The sequence below is a fragment of the Phragmites australis genome, chromosome 14 (genome assembly GCF_958298935.1).
Source record: "Phragmites australis chromosome 14, lpPhrAust1.1, whole genome shotgun sequence".
NCBI classification, from domain to species: domain Eukaryota; kingdom Viridiplantae; phylum Streptophyta; class Magnoliopsida; order Poales; family Poaceae; genus Phragmites; species Phragmites australis.
In genome coordinates, this window is record NC_084934.1 from 602,774 (window position 1) to 627,017 (window position 24,244).

General features: G+C 43.8%; 1 protein-coding gene across 2 annotated transcripts; it reads left to right on the plus strand.

The window, feature by feature from the left end:
- The first annotated feature begins 1,760 nt into the window (after positions 1 to 1,760).
- On the plus strand, positions 1,761 to 21,665 carry LOC133891686 (suppressor of RPS4-RLD 1-like). Of its 2 annotated transcripts, XM_062332424.1 has the most exons (23): positions 1,763 to 1,972; positions 2,057 to 2,166; positions 2,857 to 3,455; positions 3,738 to 3,782; positions 3,863 to 3,964; positions 4,031 to 4,111; positions 4,275 to 4,341; positions 4,532 to 4,632; positions 5,102 to 5,209; positions 5,866 to 5,936; positions 6,021 to 6,077; positions 6,726 to 6,834; positions 7,045 to 7,125; positions 11,196 to 11,282; positions 11,361 to 11,567; positions 12,561 to 12,862; positions 12,938 to 13,024; positions 13,109 to 13,208; positions 20,237 to 20,328; positions 20,464 to 20,502; positions 20,583 to 20,673; positions 20,965 to 21,062; positions 21,136 to 21,665. In XM_062332424.1, exons 1-23 carry the CDS (start codon positions 1,857 to 1,859, stop codon positions 21,422 to 21,424), a joined length of 3,039 nt encoding a protein of 1,012 aa, XP_062188408.1. In that variant the 5' UTR covers positions 1,763 to 1,856; the 3' UTR covers positions 21,425 to 21,665. The 2 variants fall into 2 exon arrangements, 1 of the variants encoding a protein (XP_062188408.1); XR_009904251.1 differs by lacking the exons at positions 20,237 to 20,328; positions 21,136 to 21,665 and having other exon boundaries at positions 1,761 to 1,972; positions 20,965 to 21,015.
- Positions 21,666 to 24,244: the final 2,579 nt, after the last annotated feature.

Here is a 24,244-nt window from a genome sequence, read left to right on the forward strand (position 1 = left end):
AAAAAAAATATAGGTCTTCATTCATAGGGACATGGAAGTGGCTTAACACTGGTTCAAGCAACATATGCATCTTGTTTCCAGCTCTCCAGTATAGCCAGGGAACAAGAACTTCAAAATGAAATTAACATAACTTAACTTTGCCCAGTATTCACGTTGACATATTAATCAAAGTCATAAGAGAAAGCAAACATGTCCAGATTCATGTGCTCATACCATGTAGCCCTCAATTAAAACAAGAGTTGTACAACATTGGAAAAGCAGATTTCACCTAATGGCCAAAGCTTGAAGGAAAAGCACGTACATATAGTGGCCAAATTTGGAGAGCAATAGATATGATGGATCACAAAAGACAGTGAGTATGTGGCCAAATGTTCTGGTAATTGACGACGGCCAATATAGGATTCAGTTGTGCTAACAGCAATTCAAACCCGGCATCTAGAGCATAGCTAATATGCAGCAATCATGTCAAGTTAGTGCATCTCTAAGCATGCTAAAACCACCTAAGGCTACCATTGGACTTGATTGGCAATGCATCTCTGTTTCCAAAAGAATAAGAATTAATGAAGCTGTGTGAGCGTACAACATGAGCTGATGGCGGGGTGCCGAGTTGATGATCGGCTCTGTTCACTTCTCTGCCTTATTATCCCAATGAAATCATGAAGCGCTTTCAAACTGAATTTTTGCAACAAAGAACTGAAGATCACATCTGCACATTTATTTGTGCCTATTCTAAGATCTGCAATGCACGCCCCTCCATTTACGACAATGCTGTTGCGCTATCCCGGCGGCATGCCGCCGTCTCTGCGAGGGGAGGGGCCTAACTTCACCGCGTCGGCGTGCAACAACAAGATCATCGGCGCGAGGTTCTTCGCGAAATCGTACCAGACAGCTATTAGATGTCGGTCAGATTCATCCGATCATTGCTTGATGTGGATCCAACCTTGGATGCATGCAGGAATGGGCGATCGATCTCTGGAATGCAACCATGATGACTGCAACCAAAACAAGTGAACAGGCCCATGATAGAAAGTTTGTTGAACCTGTTGATGAGTGCTTTTGAGCAGCATGCATGACCGGGCCGGGGCATCATCTATCCTATCATGGCGTCCTTGCAAACCAAGCAAGGAACAATTCCATTCAAGAGAATAATTAAAGTTGATGCCGGGGGCTTTACTTTTACTTTGTTGTTCAGGAAAGCAAAATCACTAGAAGGGAATGACAGTACTTTGTTCTTTGAGAGATTATATCTCTACTATATAAAACACGAGTTATATAACTCTTTTTTTATTCTTCTCTTATCTAATAAAATCTTTTAAATTCGAATAATTTATCCACTTTTGTTATTCACTCTCGTTATACAGTCTCTCTAACTCATTACCGGCTACAGATATGTGCTCCGTTTTACTAATAAGAATAAATAAAAAAAATAGGAGAAAAATTAGGGATAATCTCCTACTTTTTAGATCTTATCTAAAATCAAATTATAACATCGCTCTCGATGTATTCGTTCGGTGGAGCTCCTATAGCACATCTACATCTTCATATCTTGAGTTTGTGCTTAAAATTACCGTATTCAATATTTATAATTTTTTTTATAACGTACAAACACTTAGCTAGCAGAATATAGTATCTTTTTTTACAACGTACAGACCTAGCAGAATATAGTGCCTTTTTTCAAGATTGGATTCATGTGCATATCTACTTTGCGAAGAGTAAGTAGAGTAATTTCCCATGATGGTAGGGAGTAATCAGCAAAAGACACCCACCATACCACCACAAATCACAGAAAAACCCAGGCCCCCACGCGTAAAAACGCTTCCTTCCTTCCCCCACCGCGCCGGCCGATCGCCGCCGGCATGGACTCCGACCGCGCGGACCTCGCGCGCCTCTGCAGCGGCCGCAACTGGTCCAAGGCCATCCGCCTCCTCGACGCCATCCTCGCGCGCTCCCCCTCCTCCACCCACGACCTCTGGTACCCTCCCCTCCCCGATCCGCTCCGCGGAATCTCCCATCTCCTCTGCTGTTCTCACCCCCTGAGCCACGGATTCGCTCGCAGCAACCGGGCCTTCTTCTACTCCCACCTCGAGCTCCACAAGCACGTCGTCAAGGACTGCGACCGCGCGCTGCAGCTCGACCCCGCCCTGCTCCAGGCATACGTCCTCAAAGGTTTGTTCCCCTGCCCTTGGCTTAGTTCGCCTGGAATTATGTGATGTCTACCTTACCTTGCTTAGTCTACGTTTGTGTGTCTACTAGTCTATTGTATATACTATAATATAACTCTATAAGGCAAATACGTTTGTGTCGTAGGCTAATGACTACCGAGTAGTGCATCTTTAATGCGTAGGAATTTCTGCTTCCCCAAATTGCGCGGATTTGCCTCATGAGTCAACTGAGTACGCTATCTGAGCAAGGATTCCCCATTTCCATGTTACTGGAAATAAGTAGCTCTGGCTTTGAACTTGCAAGTGAGAATTTCCCATTCATACAAGGAACGAGATGGACACAATTGGAAAACACTGATTCCTCTTGCATTCCGGCGGGTATCCGTCCTGGACAGCTATGCCTATTATACTACATATTCAAATAGAGAGACCACATTATACTCCTGCCTTAAGGTTGCTCTCAGACCAAACATCCGTTCATCATATTAAATAACAGATTGCTCAAGAGAGTACTTATGGTCGATCCGTTATCCTCCAAGGTACACCACACCAATGATCCTAGACACACCTTAATGAGAAAGTTCTCACATTCGCAACAAGGCATTCCTAGATAGTGATCTAGTCATTCAATGTTGAGATTATTTTGAAGCAAATGTGACCTGTGAAATTTAATATTGCCATGTTTTGTAATCAGGCAAGGCACTGTCTGCGTTAGGGAAAAAGGAGGATGCCTTGATTGTTTGGAAGCAAGGATATGAAATTGCTGTCCGTGACACCATGGACTTGAAACAATTGCTTGAGTTGGAAGAATTGGTTTCTTCTGTTGAAACTTGCGAGACAACTGAGCCTGGAGACTGTGTCATTGATGCATCGCCTTGTGACACCAAAGTTGTTATATCAGAAGACCGTGTTGTTGACACGTCGTTCACTGCAAGTACAACGGCTGATACGGAAACTATTGTCTGTGAAGAGGCCATTGGTAATTCCAAAGTTTCATCAAATAGTGATACAAAGTTGACTAATAATAATAAAGTGGATAATAACAAAGGTTCTAGCAGTCTAGCGAAAGACACTACAGGGACTCAAGCTCCCAAAAAAGCACCAAAGATAGATAAGAAAAACAAAGCAAAAGCTATGAAAGAAATAAACGGCCAAGCCGAATGTGGGACTGAGAGAAGAAGTTCTGGTGAAAGTGAAACCATATCACTAGATCAAAGACTATTTGCTACGAAAATTTCAAAGTCATCAAAATCTATAAGCTTGGATTTCCGACTTTCCAAAGGCATTGCACAGGTATGTTTCATTTGTTCAGTACGATGCCATCTATTATAGTTTCTAAAGGAACTTTGCTTCAACACTATTGTAGGCAATGCCCTCATCTAGCATCTACAAGCTTGCTAAGGCTGTCTTTTTTGAATTTTAGCTTCAGACTGTAGAAAACAGAACAACCAATTAGCCACTATTATGTGTTCAAAATGATTTTATACTGAACATATTCTATAAGGTGATGAAAGTATACAGAAAGAGATGCTATATCGATATATTGCCCATTGTGATTGAATTATATATTTTCAGGTAAACGAAGGAAGGTATAACCAAGCAATATCCATTTTTGATCAGGTTTTGGTCTATTACCATGATTGTTTGTTCATTATGTCTAATCAGAGAAGGAGCCTGATAATTTACCATTGAGCTTTTAGATATTGCGAGAAACTCCTACGTATCCTGAGGCACTGATTGGAAGGGGCACAGCTTATGCATTTCAAAGAGAATTGGATTCTGCTATTTCTGACTTCACCAAGGTGGAACTTTTAATATTGAGCACTTCTTCTGTTTCTGTTGTGTGAAATGGCCTTACCTTCTCGCAGGCTATACAATCTAACCCATCAGCTGGGGAAGCATGGAAGCGGCGGGGACAAGCCCGTGCTGCTTTAGGAGAGTTCAGCGAGGCATGCTCTCTCTATTTTTTTCTAAATGCCAAAACTAGTAGCGATTCAATCGACAAAGTTACAGTCTGTATTTAGTCTGTGAGATAAAGAAACAATACCGATCATCTAGCAAGTCGTTATCAAACTTCTAGCTATATTACATTTTAATCCTTTCCTTTTTCAGGCTATTGAGGACTTGACTAAAGCATTGGAATTTGAACCAAATTCTCCTGATATTTTACACGAAAGAGGTTAGTCTTGTACCCACAGTTGAATTCATATCGCCCATGATGCCACTTCTCTTATATCTTTTGATGGAAACAAAATGACAATAAGTCTTCATGCTCAATTCATGCCATTTTAATAATAAAGATGCATTGCTATGCTGCTAGAGCATGCCGTCTACTCCTTATTCTGATAGCACATCCTGGCTTATTATAGGAATTGTGAATTACAAATTCAAGGACTACAACTCTGCACTCGAAGATCTCTCAACATGTGTGAAGCGCGACAAGAAGAATAGCTCTGCACACACATATTTAGTAAGTAAATGTCTTTCTGTTGAATATTTCTTTTATCATTCCCAAGTTGGTTCTCCACGAACTTCAAATTCTTTCGTCCGACAATCAGATGGGAATAGTTTCCTTATGCACCAAAGTGTTTAGCCCACCATTGTCCTTCCGCAAAGGCCATATCAACTATAAACCTTTTCCTAGTAAATTAATATATATTTTGTAATTCGACGAAGCCAAATTCCATGCCTGAAAGACAGAAAGTCTGTTAGAATTTGAGTTATCAATCTCAAATGGTATAAAACCATGAGGAAACTTTTTTTAATGAGCATGCAGTAGTACACCTACTGTTGATTTTTTGTTAGTTTTGAGGTAAGAACTAATCTTGCTTGCTTATGAACTCTTAAATGCGAAATAAGAAAAAGTAAATCTTTGACTTCTTTGAAGATTCTCTTGCTTTGCTACTATTTTGTAGAATAATATCTTCTTATTGTTACAGGGTCTTACTCTTTCAGCACTTGGAGAGTACAAACATGCTGAAGACGAGCATCTCATTGGTATAAAGTATGACGAGAGTTTCCTTCACTGTTGGGCTCACCTTGCTCAGGTACATTCCATTATCTCAGACCTGTGTGCATCTCCATGTCTTTTTTCCTTCTTGTCTTCTTATATGTCTGTAATCTGTACACATATTTCCTTTCATCATAATAGCGCCTGAAAGCCACAAAACAATGCCACAGAAATACATAGTTTCGTGGGGGCTATACTGTTCAAGATTGTTATTAGTTCCAAGTTCTAATGGCTTCATTGAGTGTCAAATTCAGCTATGTACAGGGATTCAACTTATATGAAATTATCTGCATATAACAATTTAGCTATGCTCAGGTACATGAAGATTACAGTTTGCATTACTCTGATTAAATTTTCGAACTACTGAGTATCCATTGGACTGCTGATCTTTGTGTCTTATTAAATAATTTGCTGCTCTCTAGACAGAAGTATTGTTCGAGAGTTAGCAGAAGTATTAAAATCTAGTGAACAACAGTGTTATTCAAGAGTCTACTCTAGGAGGTCTTGTGTTTTTAGAAGAGGGGTCACATATTGCTTATGGTCAGGTACCTTAAATGGGCTTTACATAGGTTTATAACTTTGTATTAGACTGTTACGAAGCGTATGCTTGTACTTTTGTACTAGTAAACAAGAAGTGGATTTGCTTTTTTGGGATTAACTGACTTATTGCCACTCTCATTTCTTGTGTTGTAGCTTTATCTTGATTTGGCTTATCCAGAGAAGCTGTTGAATTGCCTTGAGAAAGCTATTCAAATTGATTCGAGGTAAAATATTGTTTTTGTCTTCTGCCTAACTGGTTTGTTTATAATATCTGTAGTCAAATTTTTAATTGGTTTGATAACTCCTAGGTTTGCAAAAGCATACCATCTACGTGGAATTCTCTACCATGGAATGGGTCGACATAGGTACCCTTTTACTGATTCTTATTTCTCGTTTGTTAATCTATCTCATAGAGATGCCTTATCTGGACAATAACATGTGTCATTGTTTAAATGATGAAATGTTTTAAGTTGTTTTACTTCTCTAAGTACATGCACCCACATTTGAATGTGTAATACGCTTCTGCTACCTGTTTAGGTCACACGTCTACTAGTTGGGTATAATTGTATTGGCATTTTTAGTCATCATTTTGTAATGTTTGGAATGAAATTAGGCACCTTTTTTTTTGCGTACTTGTGGTTGTTGATGTGATAGTGGATGTCCAATGATGAATATTGTTTTGAATGTGTACGCAACACTTCACTATGTTTTTTGTACCGTACCGTTTGGTGTTTAGGGATTGGTTACAGGAGCACAAGTGGAATCTTGTCACAAACACCACCATCTTGGGTTCTATATTTATGTACAGTTCACGACATGCATCTTGAAATTTGCTTTCCAATGTGAAGGCTCTATTATCTTATAATACGTGTCCGAACTCGAACTGTTCCTCCCAGATTGATTCGTCCTTGCTTAGTACTAATATCTACAGTTCTGCTTGTCCTAGTATCCAAGTGATCATCTCAATCTGGTAGCTTACCAAGATCCTCCTTCACCTAATTTCTGGTTTGCAGGAGCGCTATTAAAGAATTATCAGTTGCTTTGACATATGAGGGTTCAAGTATAGAGTGCCTATACTTGCGTGCCTCTTGCCATCATGCAATTGGAGAATATAAATCTGCGGTATGTTGCCATCTGATTTTATGAGCTAGCATATGCTAATACTTCATTAGAGATAATAAGGATCTTGCTAAGCTATGCATGTATCATTGGTTGCATCGACATCTATATTGTTAACATGCTACTGTTCTGGCAAGCAGCAGCATGTAGTCACTGTTTTCAGTTGAATTTGTTTCACCATGATGTTCATTTTTTAATTATTTTTCTGTGAAGATAAAAGATTATGATGATGTACTCGATTTGGAACTTGATTCCATGGATAAATTTGTGCTGCAATGTTTGGCCTTCTATCAGGTATGCAATTTCTCTCTTTTCAATTATTTTTGCATGGAGCATTTTTTTTTTAATTTCAGAAGTCAAAACCATATATCTCTGTGATGAAAAATCTGAAAGCCATTTAAGAACATGCAAAAGAATAGATGCTTTGTGTCAATGTCCCACTACTAAGAAAGCTACAACACCTCTTCTCCTTTGTTAAATCCTCAAGAAGCTGCTAAAGCCACAATTTATCACGAACTTGCGACCCTGTAGCATTGCAGGATTGCATACATAGTAAAACATCGCACTTGCGATAGCCATTGTGATCTTTTTTTTTTCGGAACCGACAGGAGAACTGCCTGTCATTAAATTAAGAAAGGAAGGAGGGGGCCATGGGAAAACCCTGTAGAACACAGTCCAAGGGAAAACAAGAAAAGGTAAACAACACACACAACACACACACAACGAAACTACACTCAATTCCAGCGCATTCGTAACAGAAAGAGGGGCAACCCCAAACCTACTACGCCTCAGGCCATAGCATGCTCAAATACCGAGCGTCCGCTGAACACCACAGTACGACCTCTTCTCTGATGGCCCTAAGGAGACCCTGCGCGCTTGGGCTCATGCCTTCAAACACACAACAATTACGATGTTTCCAAATGAACCAAGCCACCAAGATCACCAAGGAGTTGAACCCCTTGCATTGATTCTTGTCGAGTTGCTGTGCAACAAGTCGCCACCAATCTTGGAAGGATGCCAAGCTCATGCTCGTCGGTGCCACACGTTGTAGACCAACCTGCTACAGGGAGTCCACCCATACCTGCCTGGCGAAGACACATTCGACCAGAAGGTGTGAAATGGTTTTCGGTTCCTGATCACAGAGAGGACACAAATTAGGATGAGGCAATTGGCATCGTGCTAGGCGATCGGCTGTCCAACATCGATTGTGGCAAGCCAACCAAATGAAGTACTTCGCTGTAGGAGGCACCCAAGATTTCCACAACCTCTTCCACGGCTTGAAAGTGATACGGCTGGTGAAGAAGGTCCTATATGCCGAGCGAGTAGAGAAGACGCCAGACATCGATCCCATCCATCTATGCGTATCCTCCACCCCATCCTGCAGCTCAAACTCTGAGACGAGCTCCCATAAATTGAAGAACTCAGCTAAGACCTGGACCTATGCAACCCCTCTAATGTCATTGACCCAGTCTCTATTTGTGAAGGCCTGTTGGACAGTCCGACTATTTATAATGTGCTTGGGCACTAAAGTGAGCACATGAGGGGCCAAATCAGCAACTGACTTCCCCAAAATCCAGCGATCCGTCCAGAACATAGTGCTAGAACCATTGTCAACTTCATAACACATCACAATAGAGAACAAGGCCACGGAATTTGCAGGGACTGAAACTCCAAGGCCGGCCCAAGGCTTGTGAGGATCTGATTTCAACAACCACAAGTACCGCATCTGCAATGCCCAACCAAGAACCTCAAGATTGTGAATGCCCAGGCCCCCAAGCTCCTTAGGCATGCGAACTTTGCTCCAAGCTAAGAGACAGTGACCACCAATAACACCCCTTCGGTCTTTCCACAAGAAGGCTCTCCTTCTCTTGTCAATCTCTTTGATTACCCACTTAGGAATATCCAACGCCACCAATTGGTAAATTGGAATGGCTGTGAGAATGCCTGGACAAGGGTGGCTCTGCCAGCAGGATCGATTAGAGCAACCTTCCAGGTCGGTAGCCGATCAGCAACCTTATCCACTAAGGGTTGCAATGCAAATTTTGTGAGTTTCTTCATGGAGAGGGGTAGCCCTAGATAAGTGCAATGAAACTCAGTGATATCACATGATAGTTCACCACGCACAATGTCAATTTCAGCCTACGCACACTGGATCAGAGTCACGGAACACTTGTTAATGTTTGTCCGCAACCCGGAAGCCTCTCCAAAACACTGAAGAATCCTTTTGACAGCATCAAGCTCCGCAGCAGTAGGTCTCAAAAACAGTACCACATCATCAGCATACAATGATACTCGATGATTGAGTGCTCTAGTGGAGAGATGTTGGAACAGACTGACCTCACAAGCCTTATGCAGAGCTGAGTTCAAGACATCCATAGTAAGAATAAAAAGCATTGGCGAGAGCGGATCCCCTTGCCTCAAACCCCTCTGATGATGAATAAACTCCCCAGGATCGCCATTCAACAAAATCCGAGTAGAGGCCGTGGCAAGCAAATTACTTAGCATATTACGCCAACATTCACCGAAACCCAAATACCTGAGAACCTCTAGGAGAAAACTCCAGGACACTGAATCAAATGCCTTAGATATGTCCAGTTTCAGCAACACTCGAGGTTTCTTTTGCTGATATAAGAAACGGGCAGAGTTCCACACCAATAAGAAGTTATCCTGTATACAACGGCCACGAATGAAAGCGCTTTGATTAGGGGCGACCAGAGCATCCAACTTCGGAGCGAGCCTTCTTGCCATAATTTTGGTCACCAGCTTGGCGAAACTATGGATTAGACTTATGGGCCTATAATCTTTCACTTCTATAGCATCCAATTTCTTCGGCAATAGGGTCAGGAAAGCTGAATTCAGAAGATGGAGCTTCCTCCGATCTCCTTTCCGAACAGCAGCAACCGCACAATGTCCTCTTTAATAATAAGCCAACAAACCCGGTAAAACCTGCCGGTAAACCCATCTAGATCTGTCGCTTTGTCCAAGGGTAGCTGCTTAATTGTGTCCCAAATTTCTGTCTCAGTGATAGGATCATCAAGGGCCGAGAGTTCATGAGGAGGCTGGTAGAAGGACGCAAGGTCCAAAGTGACTGCCCTCTCTTCAGCTGAGCCTAACAAGTTAGTATAAAAATCCAAAATAACTTTGTGCTTCTCCTGCTGACTTATGATCAATTGGTCATCAACCTTTAGTTTAGATATAAAATTCTTACGCTTTCTATGGCGAGCTTGGGAGTGGAAGAAAGCAGTATTCGCGTCACCCTCCTTCAGCCACCCAATCCGAGAGCGAAGGCGAGCGATTGTATGCTCCAGGGATGCTAGTCCAAGGCTATGCTTCTTAAGTTCCCAGCATAGCCATTCTTCTTCTATAGACAGAGGCCTGATATCCTGAGCGATCTCCAGTCTGTGAAGGATCTCTTTGGCCCACAACAATTGTGATTTGATATTACCCACTGTTTGTTGACTCCAAGATTGCAGTGCCCTGCTCAAATTCCGGAATTTAACAGCAAGACGACCGAGAGGGCAGGTTTCAACAACCGATTCTGACCAAGCTGCCTGAACAACCTCCTGAAAACCGTCCATTCTAGGCTAATACCCTTCAAAGTGAAAGCGCCGTTTCCCCCTCGTGTTATCCCGAAGCCCAAGTATCAACGGACAGTGGTCCGATATAAGAGAGGCTGCACTTTTGCAACAAACAATCCGGGAAGAGAAGGTCCCAATCTGGTGTGTAGAAAACACGGTCGAGCCGCACGAGCGTAGGCACCTCCCGCTCGTTGGACCATGTATATTTTCTGCCAATTAAAGGCAGCTCCTGTAGTTCGATGTCATCAATAAATCTCCGGAATCTACCCATCATTACTTGATTAGTGTTGGCGTTATTCTTGTCTTCGGCCCTGTATATCAGATTGAAGTCTCCGGCTAGAACCCATGGTCCTTGGCATAGAGCACGAACACCCCTTAACTCCTGCAAGATCAGGACCTTTTTTGCATCTGTCTGAGGTCCGTACACGCCGGTTAGCCACCAGTTGGGGCCATCATCTGTGGTGAATTGGACAGAAACTGAGTATCATCCGTGGCCATTGTGATCTTTCATTTGTACAAATGTAGCTAACCTTTTCTTTATGTATATGATTATATATTCTTTTGGGTTGACTTGCCTGCTGTTCTCTTGCAACGATTAGCATGATCCACTATTGACATTTGTTGGCTGTTGCCTCAGCTCCAGCAGCTTTTATTAAATACAAACACTTCTTTGTCGGGGTTTACTATTTTGCAGACTTCATTTACTCTCCTGCATTTTTACATTTAGGGTCATCTTTTCATTTATATGCTACTAATCATGGTTCTCTTACCTGATTCTTCGTGCAGAAAGAAATGGCTCTGTATATCGCTTCAAAGGTCAATTTAGAGTTCTCTCAGTTCAACATTGACGATGATGTTGACCCACTATTCAAGGTTAAAATTATCTTGTATGCCTGTTGCATTACATTTGTGATTCTTAAAATTTAAATGTTGCTTCTATACGGACAATAGGAATATTGGTGCAAACGACTACATCCCAAAAATGTGGCTGAAAAGGTTTATCGCCAACCATCACTGCGGGTCTCATTGAGAAGTGGGCGCCTTAACAAGCAAGACTTCAAATTCACAAAACATCAAACAATTCTTCTTTTAGCTGCAGATTCAATTGGGAAGAAGATTCAATACAATTGTTGTGGCTTCTTACCGAATCAACGTCAGGTATCCCTCTTGAAGCTTTATGTTTTCTATTTGCTTTGTCATCATCCATTGTTCAAATGTTCAACAGCTCCAAATAGAAGAGTGCTGATTACAACCTCATTTCCTGTATTTATTGCTTTATAAAAGAATTCTTGTTTTTCTTTGAACTGTTAATGGATTACAATTAAGTGTGGAATAAATGTGCACCTAGAAAATTCTATGAATTGAATGCAACTTTATTTAAGAGGTTGACGGCAGCTGATGTGGTAAAGCATCGATGGATACAAAAGAGGAAGTATCTTGTGATACTTACCTTGCTTTCTTTTCTTTCTTTTTTTGATATGCAAGGTAGCAAGGTGGTTAGTGTATTCTACTATGTCACTATGGGTGACCGCATAGACTGCTCTTGTTGAGGATATCACTGAAGGATAAATAAGCTTGCTGGGAGAATATATATAGCCTTTTTTTTTCTGCTCATTTCTTACCTGGATAATTTGTTTGGATTAGGATTACAAGATATTCTGCTTTCAGACTATATGGAAAAGCTTTGAACAAATCACAATCTCCCAATAAGTCTTGTTATCTATAATTAGGCTACTTAATTAGGTTAATGAAATTCTCATAATTTGATGGTCATTTTGATGAATGGCCTTTTGCATTACGATTACGGGCTGCCTCTCTAGACATGCTAGCAGAAATTGAGCAATAAAGCAGTTCTGAGCTGTATGATGGTGACTAGTGATGCACTTGGTTACTCGTTGTTTGTGCCTCTTTTTTCTCATCATGTTACATATCTTTAGAGTCTATACCAAAGGGCTACACAGTTTCGAAACTGTGGAATGGTCTGTTTCCTGCACAGATTATTTGGTTGTTTCAGTTGGTCTTACAGTTTCTAGTTGTCATTTTTGTGCACTTTAAAATATTCTTAATTCTGATACTTCTGCTTTATCAGTACATTCTGGTCAAAAGTTTCCTGCTTTGCTAATAAAGTAATAATTTATTTTCCTTTTGTAGTACCGCATGGCCGGGTTGGCTGCTATTGAGATTTCTCAGAAAGTGTCCAAGGCTTGGCGCTTTCTAAGGAATCCAAAGAACATCGCAAAGTTAGTTAGGAGAAGGGATAAGCTTAACATCAGCCAGAACAGGGGAGGTTATTGTAGCACCAGCACTTTATCTGGATCTCCAACGTCCAGTCCAAATGAAGACAAGGTCTCCTCTGGGATTTCTCTGACCTGGCAGGATGTCTATAACATTGCTGTTAAGTGGAGACAGATTTCTGAACCTTGTGATCCAGTTGTTTGGGTCAATAAGCTAAGGTGAGCTAAATGCTTGTTGCAGGGAATAAATTGTTTTTAACACTTTTCTTGCTTAACTTCTTTTCTGTATACCAGTGAAGAGTTCAATTCTGGATTTGGTTCTCATACCCCACTGCTTCTTGGTCAAGCAAAAGTTGTTCGCTACTATCCATATTACCAAAGGTTGGAAGATGTTCATCATCTTTTACTTTGCTATTTGGTTATTTATAGTCACTAATGATTTTACCTTATTTCTCTTATATGCAGAGTTTTGGAAGCTGCGAAGACCATAATGCTTGACTTGAAGTATGTCAATAATGCAGAGGACCATGCAATTTTTCTTACGGATATTGAAAAGTTGAAAAAGGTAACCTATGCAGCAGTCTGTTGAGTGGCATGAGCTTATGATCATATATCAATATGTCTCCATATAGAGCTTCAGTTCATGAAATCTGAGATGTTGAGATTAGTGGTTACTCGAGAAAACCAATTGACTTTTTATTTCAAGCATGTTTCAAATCGGAGTTGAGGGATCAGGGTGGTGTAGTATCTGTGTATTGCTCCATAGATCTCTATCTTACTGTATCTCAAGGGCTGATTTCCTTTTGGATGTGTTGAGTAAGGTGGCTAGGAGCTGTTTGATTCTCGTAGTAATAGTTTATTCTGTTGTCCACTTCTGATAGGTCATGTGAAACTTGTTATGTTATGTTTTCTAAACTTTTGTTTTTCTCGAACCGGTAGGAGAGCTGTCCGTCATTATATTAAGGATGAGGGAAAAGAACAAATAAACCAGTACACAAGAACCCACACCCCACGAACATAGGATCTAAGAATACATACATGCTAAAGAAACAAAAGAACAACCTATACACCGATAAACTTAAACCAACAAGTGGCTCAACTCACTGGCGCCAGCAGAGCGCCAAAGAGTAGACCCTCGTGGATCCTATGGAGTAACTGTGGACATTAGGGGTCCTTCCCTCAAGCACTCATTGCGATGTTTCCAAAGGAGCCAAGCCACCAACATGACCAAAGAATGGAAGCCTTTGCGTCTACAGGTCTCCACCACCATGGTCGACTCGAAGCACCAGCTCTGGAAAGAGATAGAACTTTGGCTCAAAAGCGTTGCCCGAACTAAACCAATTGGGTGTAGGACCTTCACCCAAACCTGCCGAGCGAAAACACATCCAACAAGAAGATGTGTGACGGTCTCATCCATCTGATCACAAAGTGGACACTTGGATGGATGAGGCAAACGCCGGCGCACGAGGCGATCAACAACCCAACACCGATTGTGGCACGCCAACCAGATGATTTTTTTTTTTGCTTGAGGAGGCGCCCAAGATCACCATAGCCGCTGCCAAGGCTCAAACTCAACACTGCCATGAAAAAAGGCCTTGTAGGCCAATCTGGAAGAGAACAAACCCGAGGCCGAGGCATACCAGAGGTCCGAGTCCTCCACATCATCATGTAAATCCACCTCAGGCAGGAGCTTCCAAATCTGAAGGAATTCCTCCAACACCTAGACCGAGATGAAGCCTTTGATGTCATGGATCCAAGTATTGTTGTGAAGAGCTTGTCTGACAATCCTCCCCTTGACGGTGCGTTTAAAAACCAAAGCATGAGTATGAGGTGCTAGAACCTCTAGAGATTGACCCAACAACCACATCACTTAAGAACTTAGTGTTGTTGCCATTACCAACCACTGTTGTGACCATGATGGAGAACATCGTCAAGGCATTTCTTGGCATAGAAGAGCCGGAGAGAGCCCAAGAACGGGTTGGATCAATTTTCTGAATCCAAAGGCACTTCTAGCGTAGCGCCTAGCTGAGAATTTCAAGATTGTGAATGCCCAACCCTCCCAACTCCTTAGGCCTATAAACCTTCGACTAAGCTAGTAGGCAGCATCCACCTTTGACATCCTTGTGCCCTTTCCATAAAAAAGCTCTTCTTCTTTTGTCTATGGCCTTGATCACCCACCATGGAACATCAAGGGCCATAAGGTGGTAGATGGGGATGGCTGTGAGAACTGCTTTAACTAAAACTGCTCTACTGGTTGGGTGAATGAGAGCAACCTTCCAAGCGGGAAGTTGGTCGGTCACTTTGTCCACCAAAGGCAAGAGAGCAGCCTTTGCCAACTTCTTTGACCGAGAGGGGTAACCCGAGATAAGTGCAAGGGAACTCAACAATGGTACAAGGCATAGCGTCCCTCACAATGTCGATATCAGCTGGAGCACATTGAATTGGTGTAGCAGAACACTTGTGAATGTTAGTCTTTAGGCCAGAAATTGCACCAAAACGGGCTAAAATTTGCTTGACCATCTCAAGATCCTCATAGGTAGGCCTCAAGAACAGAACCACGTCATCGGCATATAGAGACACGGTGGCTGACCTGTCTAGAAGAGAGTGGTTGCAGCAATCCCTCGTCGACCACCTTAGCAATAACTGAGTTCAAAACATCCATGACCAAGATGAAAAGCATCGGAGAGAGGGGATCCCCTTGCCGCAGTCCTTTTCTATGAATGATAGTGTCCCTAGGATCACCATTAAGGAGAATACGAGTGGTCGATGAGGAGAGCAGGTTGCAGTGCATGTTCCGCCAACGCACTCCAAACCCTAAATGATGTAGAATTTCTAGCAGAAAACTCCACGAAACCGACTCAAACGCTTCAGAAATATCCAATTTAAGTAACAGACGAGGCTTCTTCTGTTGGTGTAGGAACCAGGTTGTACCTTGCACTAAAAGGAAATTGTCTTGCATGCTTCGACCTTGAATAAACACACTTTGATTGGATGCAACCAGCGAGGATAGCTTTGGAGCGAGCCTATTAGCTATGATTTTTGCCACAAGTTTAGCGAAACTGTGAATGAGGCTTATAGGTTGATAATCCTTCACTTCTTGGGCATCTCTTTTCTTCGGAAGCAACGTTAAATAAGCTGAGTTTTAGAGGCCCAATTTTCTGGAATCCCCCCTCTGGAGAGCAGCCATTGCTTCGACAATGTCATCCTTAATTATATGCCAACAAGACCGATAGAAAGATCCCGTAAAACCGTCAGGGCTAGGGGCTTTGTCCCTCGGAATAGACTTTATATCATCCCAAATCTCATCCTCTGTGATGGGATCATCCATAATCGAAAGGTCCTGGGCAGGCTGATAGAAGGATGCGAGGTTGAAAGTTTCAGCACGTTCCTCAACCGTTCCAAGCAGTGCATTGTAGAAATCCAGCACCGCCTGGTGTTCCTCGTGCTGGCCTATCATCACATAATCTCCGACTCGTAGCCTTGCTATGAAGTTCTTTCTTTTCCGGTGGCAAGCGTGTGAGTGAAAGGAGGTGTCGGCATCCCCCTCCTTGAGCCAACAGATACGCGAATGGAGACGGGCAATCGTTCGTTCGAGAGAGGTGAGGCCAAGGCTATGCTTTTAAGCTCGCGACGGGGCTACTCCTCCAAAGACAGATGTCGAGAGTCATGCACAATCTCTAATTTATGCAAAATCTCCTTTGCTCAAAACAAATGGGATTTGATGTGGCCTGTGGATCTCTGCCACCAAGATTGAAGCGCTTTGCTCACCTTTCCATACTTGATAGAAAGACACTCAAAAGGGCAAGAAGCTCCCACAGGTGTAGACCAAGCCGCCTGCACAACCTCTAGGAAACCATCAAGTTTCGGCCAAAAGCTTTCAAAATGGAAGCGTCGTTTGCCATGAGTATTGTCCCGCAGTCCCAAGATGAGAGGTCAATGATCCAAAATCAATGTTGTCGAACTTTGAAGAAGGCAGTTCGGAAAAATGCAATCCCATTCAGCCGTACAGAAAACACGATCAAGCCGCACAAGGGTAGGAGCTACCCTTTCATTCGACCATGTGTACTTCCGACCAAGAAGAGGGATCTCTTAAAGCTCGACATCATCAATAAAATGGCAGAAACACCCCATCATGGCTTGGCTAATGTTTGTGTTGTTTTTGTCTTCGGCCATGTAGATCAAATTAAAATCCCCGGCTACCATCCAAGGTCCATGGCAAAGGGCACGTACGTCGCGCAACTCCTGCAAGAAATGGATCTTCTCTCCATCTAGCTGGGGACTGTAAATGTCAGTCAACCACTAGCTAGGCTCATCAGCTGTGGCAAACTGCATCGAGGCTGAGAAAGTGTCGATGTGCGACGCTAAACTCTGACAGACTGAGCTTTTCCAAGCAATCAAAATACCTTTGCAAGTTCTATCGGTCGGGAGGGAGATGAACTGATCAAACTCAGCTCCAAGCGCCGAAAGAATGTGACGAAGAGTAACTTGCTCAAGCTTCGTCTCTTGGAGACAAATGATGTCAACACGAGAAGTATGAAGAACCTCACAGACATAATCTCTACGCGCCCTTTGGTTAAGGCCTCGAACGTTCCACACCAAGATTCTTGAAATGCCCATTGGAACAATAACAGAGACGACCGAGAGGAAGCCAATTACACCGATGAAGAAGAAATCTCCTGCAACGTGCTTTTCATCTCTGGGACAGTCCAGCCAAAAAGGGTTGCAAGAGCCGCAACGTGCTCATGGACTAAAGGCTGCTCGAAGAATTTGGCATATCGCTCTAGGGTTTGAACATTCACCTGAGCACCGTCCGCGAGAAGCCTGAGCTTGCGGAGTATCTTAGCCAGCTCACGTCGGCCTGCAGGAACAGGAGCACCTCGGCCAACCTGGGCAAGATGTGCACTCTGCCTAGGCTGAGATTTAGGCGGGGGTTTCTTCTGATGCCTTGTTTGAATGATAGGTCTCGTGACTAAGCCATCGACCGATCGAGTTAGACGGTCCAAGAATGTCGAGGCGACCGTAGGTTGGGGACTGCAAGACGAGCAGGTGGTAGAATCGCCGGCTTGGTCGAGGCCTTTGGCCCTTCTCGAATAGAAGATGGAGCACTGCATGGGCTTGTAAACAGCGGACATGGCTGACCTAACGACACCCGACATGTCAACAGGCGTTAACAAAAGCGGGGCAGATGGCGGCACCGAAACTACCTCATCCCCCGGGTTGCAGGTCTTGGGTGGGGCTGTAGTTGGTGAGGAGTAAACACCAGCAGAAGCACCAGTAGACGAGGAGAGCAGCGTCTCAGCCGTTCCAGCACGACAGCCAAAGGGATGGAAGCAGCAAATGTACCAGCGACCGTGGAGGAAACGTGAGCATTGGGACTAAACGAAACGTCATGCGGCATATGAACTTCGTGCGAGCAGGTGGGAACAACAACCACCGCGATAGATGCAACATCCTTGAGGAGCTCGGGGCACAGCTTACAAGCAGACCGCGCACAGACCGTTGGGGACTTAGATGACTGGACTATAACCACCGAAGCTATCGGAGCATGAGAGGAAACACCACCGTCGACAAAGATGTTGGCGGGCACCCCAAAAATTGGTGCCAAACTCGAAGGAGCGGACGCCGAACCATCCGCACGAGGGGAAACCGGAGCGGGGGAAACATCCTCACTGCCACGAACGCCGCGAAAGCCACCACTAGAGCAACTTACATCGTCATCGGTGGACCCGCTACCCACAGCAGACTCAAGCTTGCCGGTCTTGATCATCCGAAATAGGGGGGAAGGTGGCTCCAACGGAATAGCGAAGTTGACAACCTCCAACTGGACTAACTCGATCGAATAAACTAGTGTTCTCATGCAAAGCATGCCATCAGGAGATCCAGACACCATCGGCTCAGTGATCAGTAAATCCATGCGAGAAGGGATCAACGTAGGATCCGCCGTCCAAACAGAGACTCGGAAGATGGAGAGATCCGAACGAGCAGCAGTTGACGGATGCAAACCTTGAACCCAACCATAAGGGTGGAGGAGCTGCATTGCCGTCTCTAGGTCCCAAGCATGGGCGGGGATGCCGTGGATGGAGAGGTTGACTCTGTATGGTAGGGAGCGCCCGGTTGCATGCGCAAGCCGCGACCAAGGCTTGACAAGGAGGCTGAACTAAGGAGTGTACACCGGCTGCCCGCTGTTGACCACAATCCCAACAACCTGTTCATCCGGCAGCAGAAGCAGATAATCCTCCGGCCTTGAATGGTGAATGGACAGCATGTCAGTGTCTAGGTTGAACCTAGCTGTGATTGCGGTGAGAGCATCTTGTGGCGAGACCACTGACCGGTTGCCTATCACAGTCACAAAAACTGCGCGACGCAGATCAATCTCGGCAATGTCGATGTTGCTGGAGCGGTGAATCACGCAGAAGGGCACCCGAACAATGGGATCCCTAGAGATTGGACCAACTGTGCCACCGGTGAACGCATCAGAAGGGTCCAGGGAGGCTGACACACGGCCATCACCAGAACCAAAAGGTGAAGGTGGGGTAGTCAACGCCGAAGAAGAACGACGACGCAGCGGACGACGATGCTTGCGAGCACCACGTCCACCACAATCCCCTTGACCAACTGGCTGCGAGGGACACCCAGATGGCACCGCAACGCCGAAAGAGGGAGACGGGGCCTGCAGAGGCGCAGCCGAGATCCGACGCCAGACAAAGGTGTTTCCCAACGGCTGGGGCAGCAGGTGCCATGGAGGATGACGTAACACATCGACGTGGGCATTCCACCAACCGATAACCAAGAGACTGACAGCGAAAGCAATGAGCTTGCAAGCGGCGGCCCGGTGATCCGCCGCGAAGCAATTGATGCACTTCCCCCTGAGATCAGCAGGCATAGGGCGTCGCGGCCGTCGAGGGGGATGAAGGCGCTACCTCTTCTCTTCTTGCCAACCATCTTCAGCCACCCATCGGCATCAGGGCCGTTGTCCACGATGAGAGTCTGGAGAACCTTCGAGCAAACGGGATGGCCGGTGACCGGAGACACAGGGGCACGAAGTGATGCCAAGGTGACAACAAATGGATGCTGGGAGACCGAGGCAAGCAGCGGAGCCCTTCCCTTGATGACGATATCCCAGAAAGAGAGCCGCGGTGAGGTGTTAGGACGTCGCGCTGATGATGGGTTGTCGTCCAACCAACAGAGTTCCTTGGAATGGCCCACCAGAACGAAAGGCGGTGCTGACAGCGAAAGCTGGGGGGGGGGGGGACACTCAAAGGGAGGAAGGGGAGGCCGACTTGCGGGAGGGAGGGACGGCCAGGGGAGAGGTCGCCGGGTCAGGAGCAGAACTTGGTGCGCAGCTGGCGGAGGGATACGAAGCGTTGGGAGGGAGGGAGGGGAGGGGGCGGAGGAGTAGATTTACCGGGTAGATCTGTGGATTTTAGGTGGGGATTTGTGGGGTTTTAGCTAGATCTGGGTGGGGAGCGGAGGATCGCTGTGGAGGCAGACGAGTCGCCAGAGGCTCCCATCTGTCAGACCCTTCCTTTTTCAAGAACCAAAAACTTAGCATTTTTCCAAACTACAATGTTCTCATCAGAATCACACCTGCAGATAGAAGTTGCATCGTCATGCTCAGATTTGTACCATATAGTTGGCGAGACCTACTGGGTCGCTACAAGATGCGACAGTAAGGCATTTCAGGGGTAATCAACGCTAACTTGGCTGGATATTTGTATTATTAGGGTTTATCAGTTTTCCTACATCAAACTAAAGCTAAAGTACTTAGAGTATTGCACTACCCTATGGCTTAAATATTAACACATAATGTGCTCTTTCAGGAGGCGTCTTGAAGGGACAAGAATTACCACTCAAAATATGTAAGTTGCCTGGACATTTTTCATTGCTCTATCGCTATACTCTGTTGCTATCCCGCTTACTTGTGTTAATGGTATCGCAGGGGTAAGACAGGATTTGACTTTGCAATACGAACACCTTGTACACCATCTAGATGGGAGGAGTACGATGAAGAAATGACTGCAGCCTGGGAGGTACAGTTTAGATTTATTTTAACTTTATTGCTTATGATCTATCGAGTTTTACTAGGTATTTTTGAGAATGTTTGATACTGGAAGTATTTACTGAATATGATATTCTGCAACTGGAGAATACCAGATTGCTTCCAAATCTGTTGTGATAGCCTGTTCAAACACATTTTTTGGAGCCTCGGTACCTCGAACAGTTGCAATAGAACGAGCTTGTCCACACGAGCGTTTAGACTTCTATAATAATACATATAGTCTGAGATGAACCTAAGGCTGTAAGGCATGTGTGATCTGCAGGCCATTTGTGAAGCATATTGCAATGACACAAACCCCACACGTGACCCTGCTACGCTTGATGCTGTGAAGGATGCGATATTGCGCATGACGTATTACTGGTAATGGTCGCAACTTCTCCTCTTTGTCTCCACACCAACAAAATGGTTCCAATCAATCTGGGTTGTCTTGCAGGTACAACTTCATGCCTCTTTCAAGAGGTTCGGCTGTTGTTGGTTATGTGGTGTTGCTCGGTTTGTTTCTGGCAGCAAACATGGATGCTACTGCTAGCATTCCACCAGGGATCCAAGTTGATTGGGAGGCGATACTGTCTCCGGATCCCGACACATTTGTTGACGCCGTCAAGCCTTGGCTGTACCCATCCATTAAAATAAGCAGGAGCTTGAAAGATTTCACTGATGTCAGCTGCGCATTCAGCACAACAGGATCTGTTGTAGCGGCCCTAACTTCTGTTGACCCATAGGTTGAGAGTTATTCGAACAAATGTTATAGGTTGGTTCCTTTGTTAGCGTCTTTGTTTCACCATACCCCAACTTTGCCTAGATTGTCGAAATTCTTACAGTTTGCTTCAATTTGTGTGCTTCAGAGTCGTATACAAGTGTGCTGTAATGTTGTATCTTGAACAATAAGATTATGCATTTTGTAATGTTGGAACAAGGTTTTTGTTATAAGCACGAATAATTCATGAAACGTTTTTTTGCAAATGAACTCAGCAGCGGTATCCCATTGCTATGCATGAAAATGTTCGCTGTAAGTGTTTTGGCATCTGTCTTGTTGCAAAATGCATGCGATTCGTTTTCGACAAATGAACGAAGCGCCCGTGCTTGTACTTGTATCTGGCGTAGGAAGCATGCGTCAGTTTCGTTTTCTTTAAGCACTGCTGTTCTGAGTTATGCTGGTTTTTGAATTACTAGAATTGAACCCTTGGATATATCAGTTCTTCACACGTATATGATCAAACTATGAACTGATGAAGGTCAAAATTGTTTGTTGGAGCTACAGAAGTGATATGCACACCAGAGATCGGTCGATATACATGCTGAAGCTATACGTAAATAACGACGGTGAATTCGTCTGAAGAGAATTCATCAGGAGTCGAGAATTTTTTTTGAAGCTCTTGTTTTGGACGGGAATCATGTTGTTATTCAAGGACGATTGCATTTAGTTCTTGCTCAACGTAATCAATTCATGATGGAATGCTGAACGAATATAACATGCAACATCACAACGAATATATCTTGTTTGTTTTCTGTTTCTAGTTCTGATTCTGTTGCTGCTAGAAATCTGAAGAAACTTCATAGAAACCAACAGTCTATTTATAAAAGCAGTTTTTTAGATAAAACAAAAACACAATTTAAAAAAAAACCTAAAAATAAAAGCTAAAACAAACCGACCATCACATGATCTCTCTCTGAATTTTTTTTATCTAGATCTCTCTTCTCGTTCTACCACCCACCGCCACAGCTCCTCACGTGCTCCGCGCCGTCGCCGGCTCCATCCGTTGCCACGGCTCCCTGCGCCTCATCTGCTGCCGCGGCTCCCTGCCTCCTCTATGCCTCCTCTACGCTGTCTGCCAAGCAGCTCCTTCGCCCTTTACCCGACCCGCGTCGCCTTCTTCCCAGTCAGACCGGTCGTGTGCGTGGTCGTCTTCCTCATGGCCAAGAAGAGCAGAGGCAGCTACGCCGCAAGCTTCTCCGTGGATCCTCAACTCCGGGCGGCAGCCGCGCGAGCTCAACCCCACCGTTGATCTGCCACCATAGCGCTCCTCCGACCTAGCCAACCGCAACACCAGCTTGTCTTCTCGTCGGTGAGCCTCACACATGCCTACTCCCTCTACCTCCTCTGTAGCTCGCGCACGCCGTAACCTAGCGCCACCAAGTTGCCATTGCCGTCTCTGCAGCTGCTCCAGCTGTCACCAAGCTATGCAATTGTTATTTACTTTGCCTTAAGTATTACAAGAATAAGCTTTCTGATCGTAGAGTTTTTAGTGTTTAGTCTTCAATTGTAATTCAACATTTTAGCTCTTTTTATATGCTATCGATGTTTGTTTCCTGGAATGAAAGGTAATTTGACACGTCCAAACATATGTTCGAAATGAGGAAGATAGTAGATGAGACCATGTAGAAAGATTTCTGTTTGAATTAATGTGTGCAATTTCACTATGCCATTCTTAGATTAAAAGCTGATTTTAGGATTTAGTATTGTTTCTTTTAGTAGGAAGTCCTTGCATCGTATATTTACATTCTGGCCCTAATTATGAAAGGTTATTCTCTTATGGATTCTTTATCTACCAAGCAACTCAGTACATATAAGATTTCGACATAGGAAATTATTGTGTGAGGTGCTCCTTAGTTTCACAGTGGTATTCATTTTGGAAGAGATAAGAAGCATAACCCCTAGCCGTATATTAGAATTTCTACTTTTTTTATTTGTTTGTTATCAATTTGGCTTGTGTGGTAGAAGAATAACTGTTTTTTTTATCGCTGTCTTGTTCTTTTTCGAATAAAAATGTTGTGGACCCTTAGGTAGAGCTATCTCTAAGCACTGAATATTTTTACTATAGAAAAAAAGCCTTTGTTCAAATATATGATTGTAGCCGAATGAATTCTTCCATCTTGTCTTGTGATCCAAATGATTAAAAATGGTGTGGAGCCTTAGGTACAACAATTGTATGACTATCATTTCTTGTTTAGTTGAGGTTACTTTCGAGTTCATTGACTGTGAGGAACTGTTTTGTTTTTTAACTTCGAAAATTATTTCTTGTATAGCTAGCGATGTCCTCCCATAATTATGAGAAGTTGCTTTGCTCTTTGCCTCTGAATATTAGAAGTATCTGTTTGATCAACATATTGCATCACAATGATGTTTACGTTACATTATTAAAGGCACACACAACTTGATGTAGACCATGTAATAGGCAGGTTCAGTGACTTGGAGATGACATTTTACATACATATTGTTGTCTTTTTGTATGTAGATCTTGTTCGATTGTGCTTAAACATATTTCTTTTGGAATTGGTGGTTCTCTAATAGTAGCCTTCTGCAGTTTTGCATTTCTTCCCAGAACGAGCATTATTTTGAGATATCATTGGTCACCTTGGGTGATTTGATTTTCCATGACCCCTTTTACTTTAGCTATTGTATCTCAAGCATATCTTTGATTGCCAATTGCCATTGTAGAGAAAAAATGGATCTTTGGTATTTTCTATTTAGGGCAATAGTTCACTTGAGGTTTTAACGGAGATGCCAACTGCCAAATGGCAGGGGCAAGATAAAAAATGGG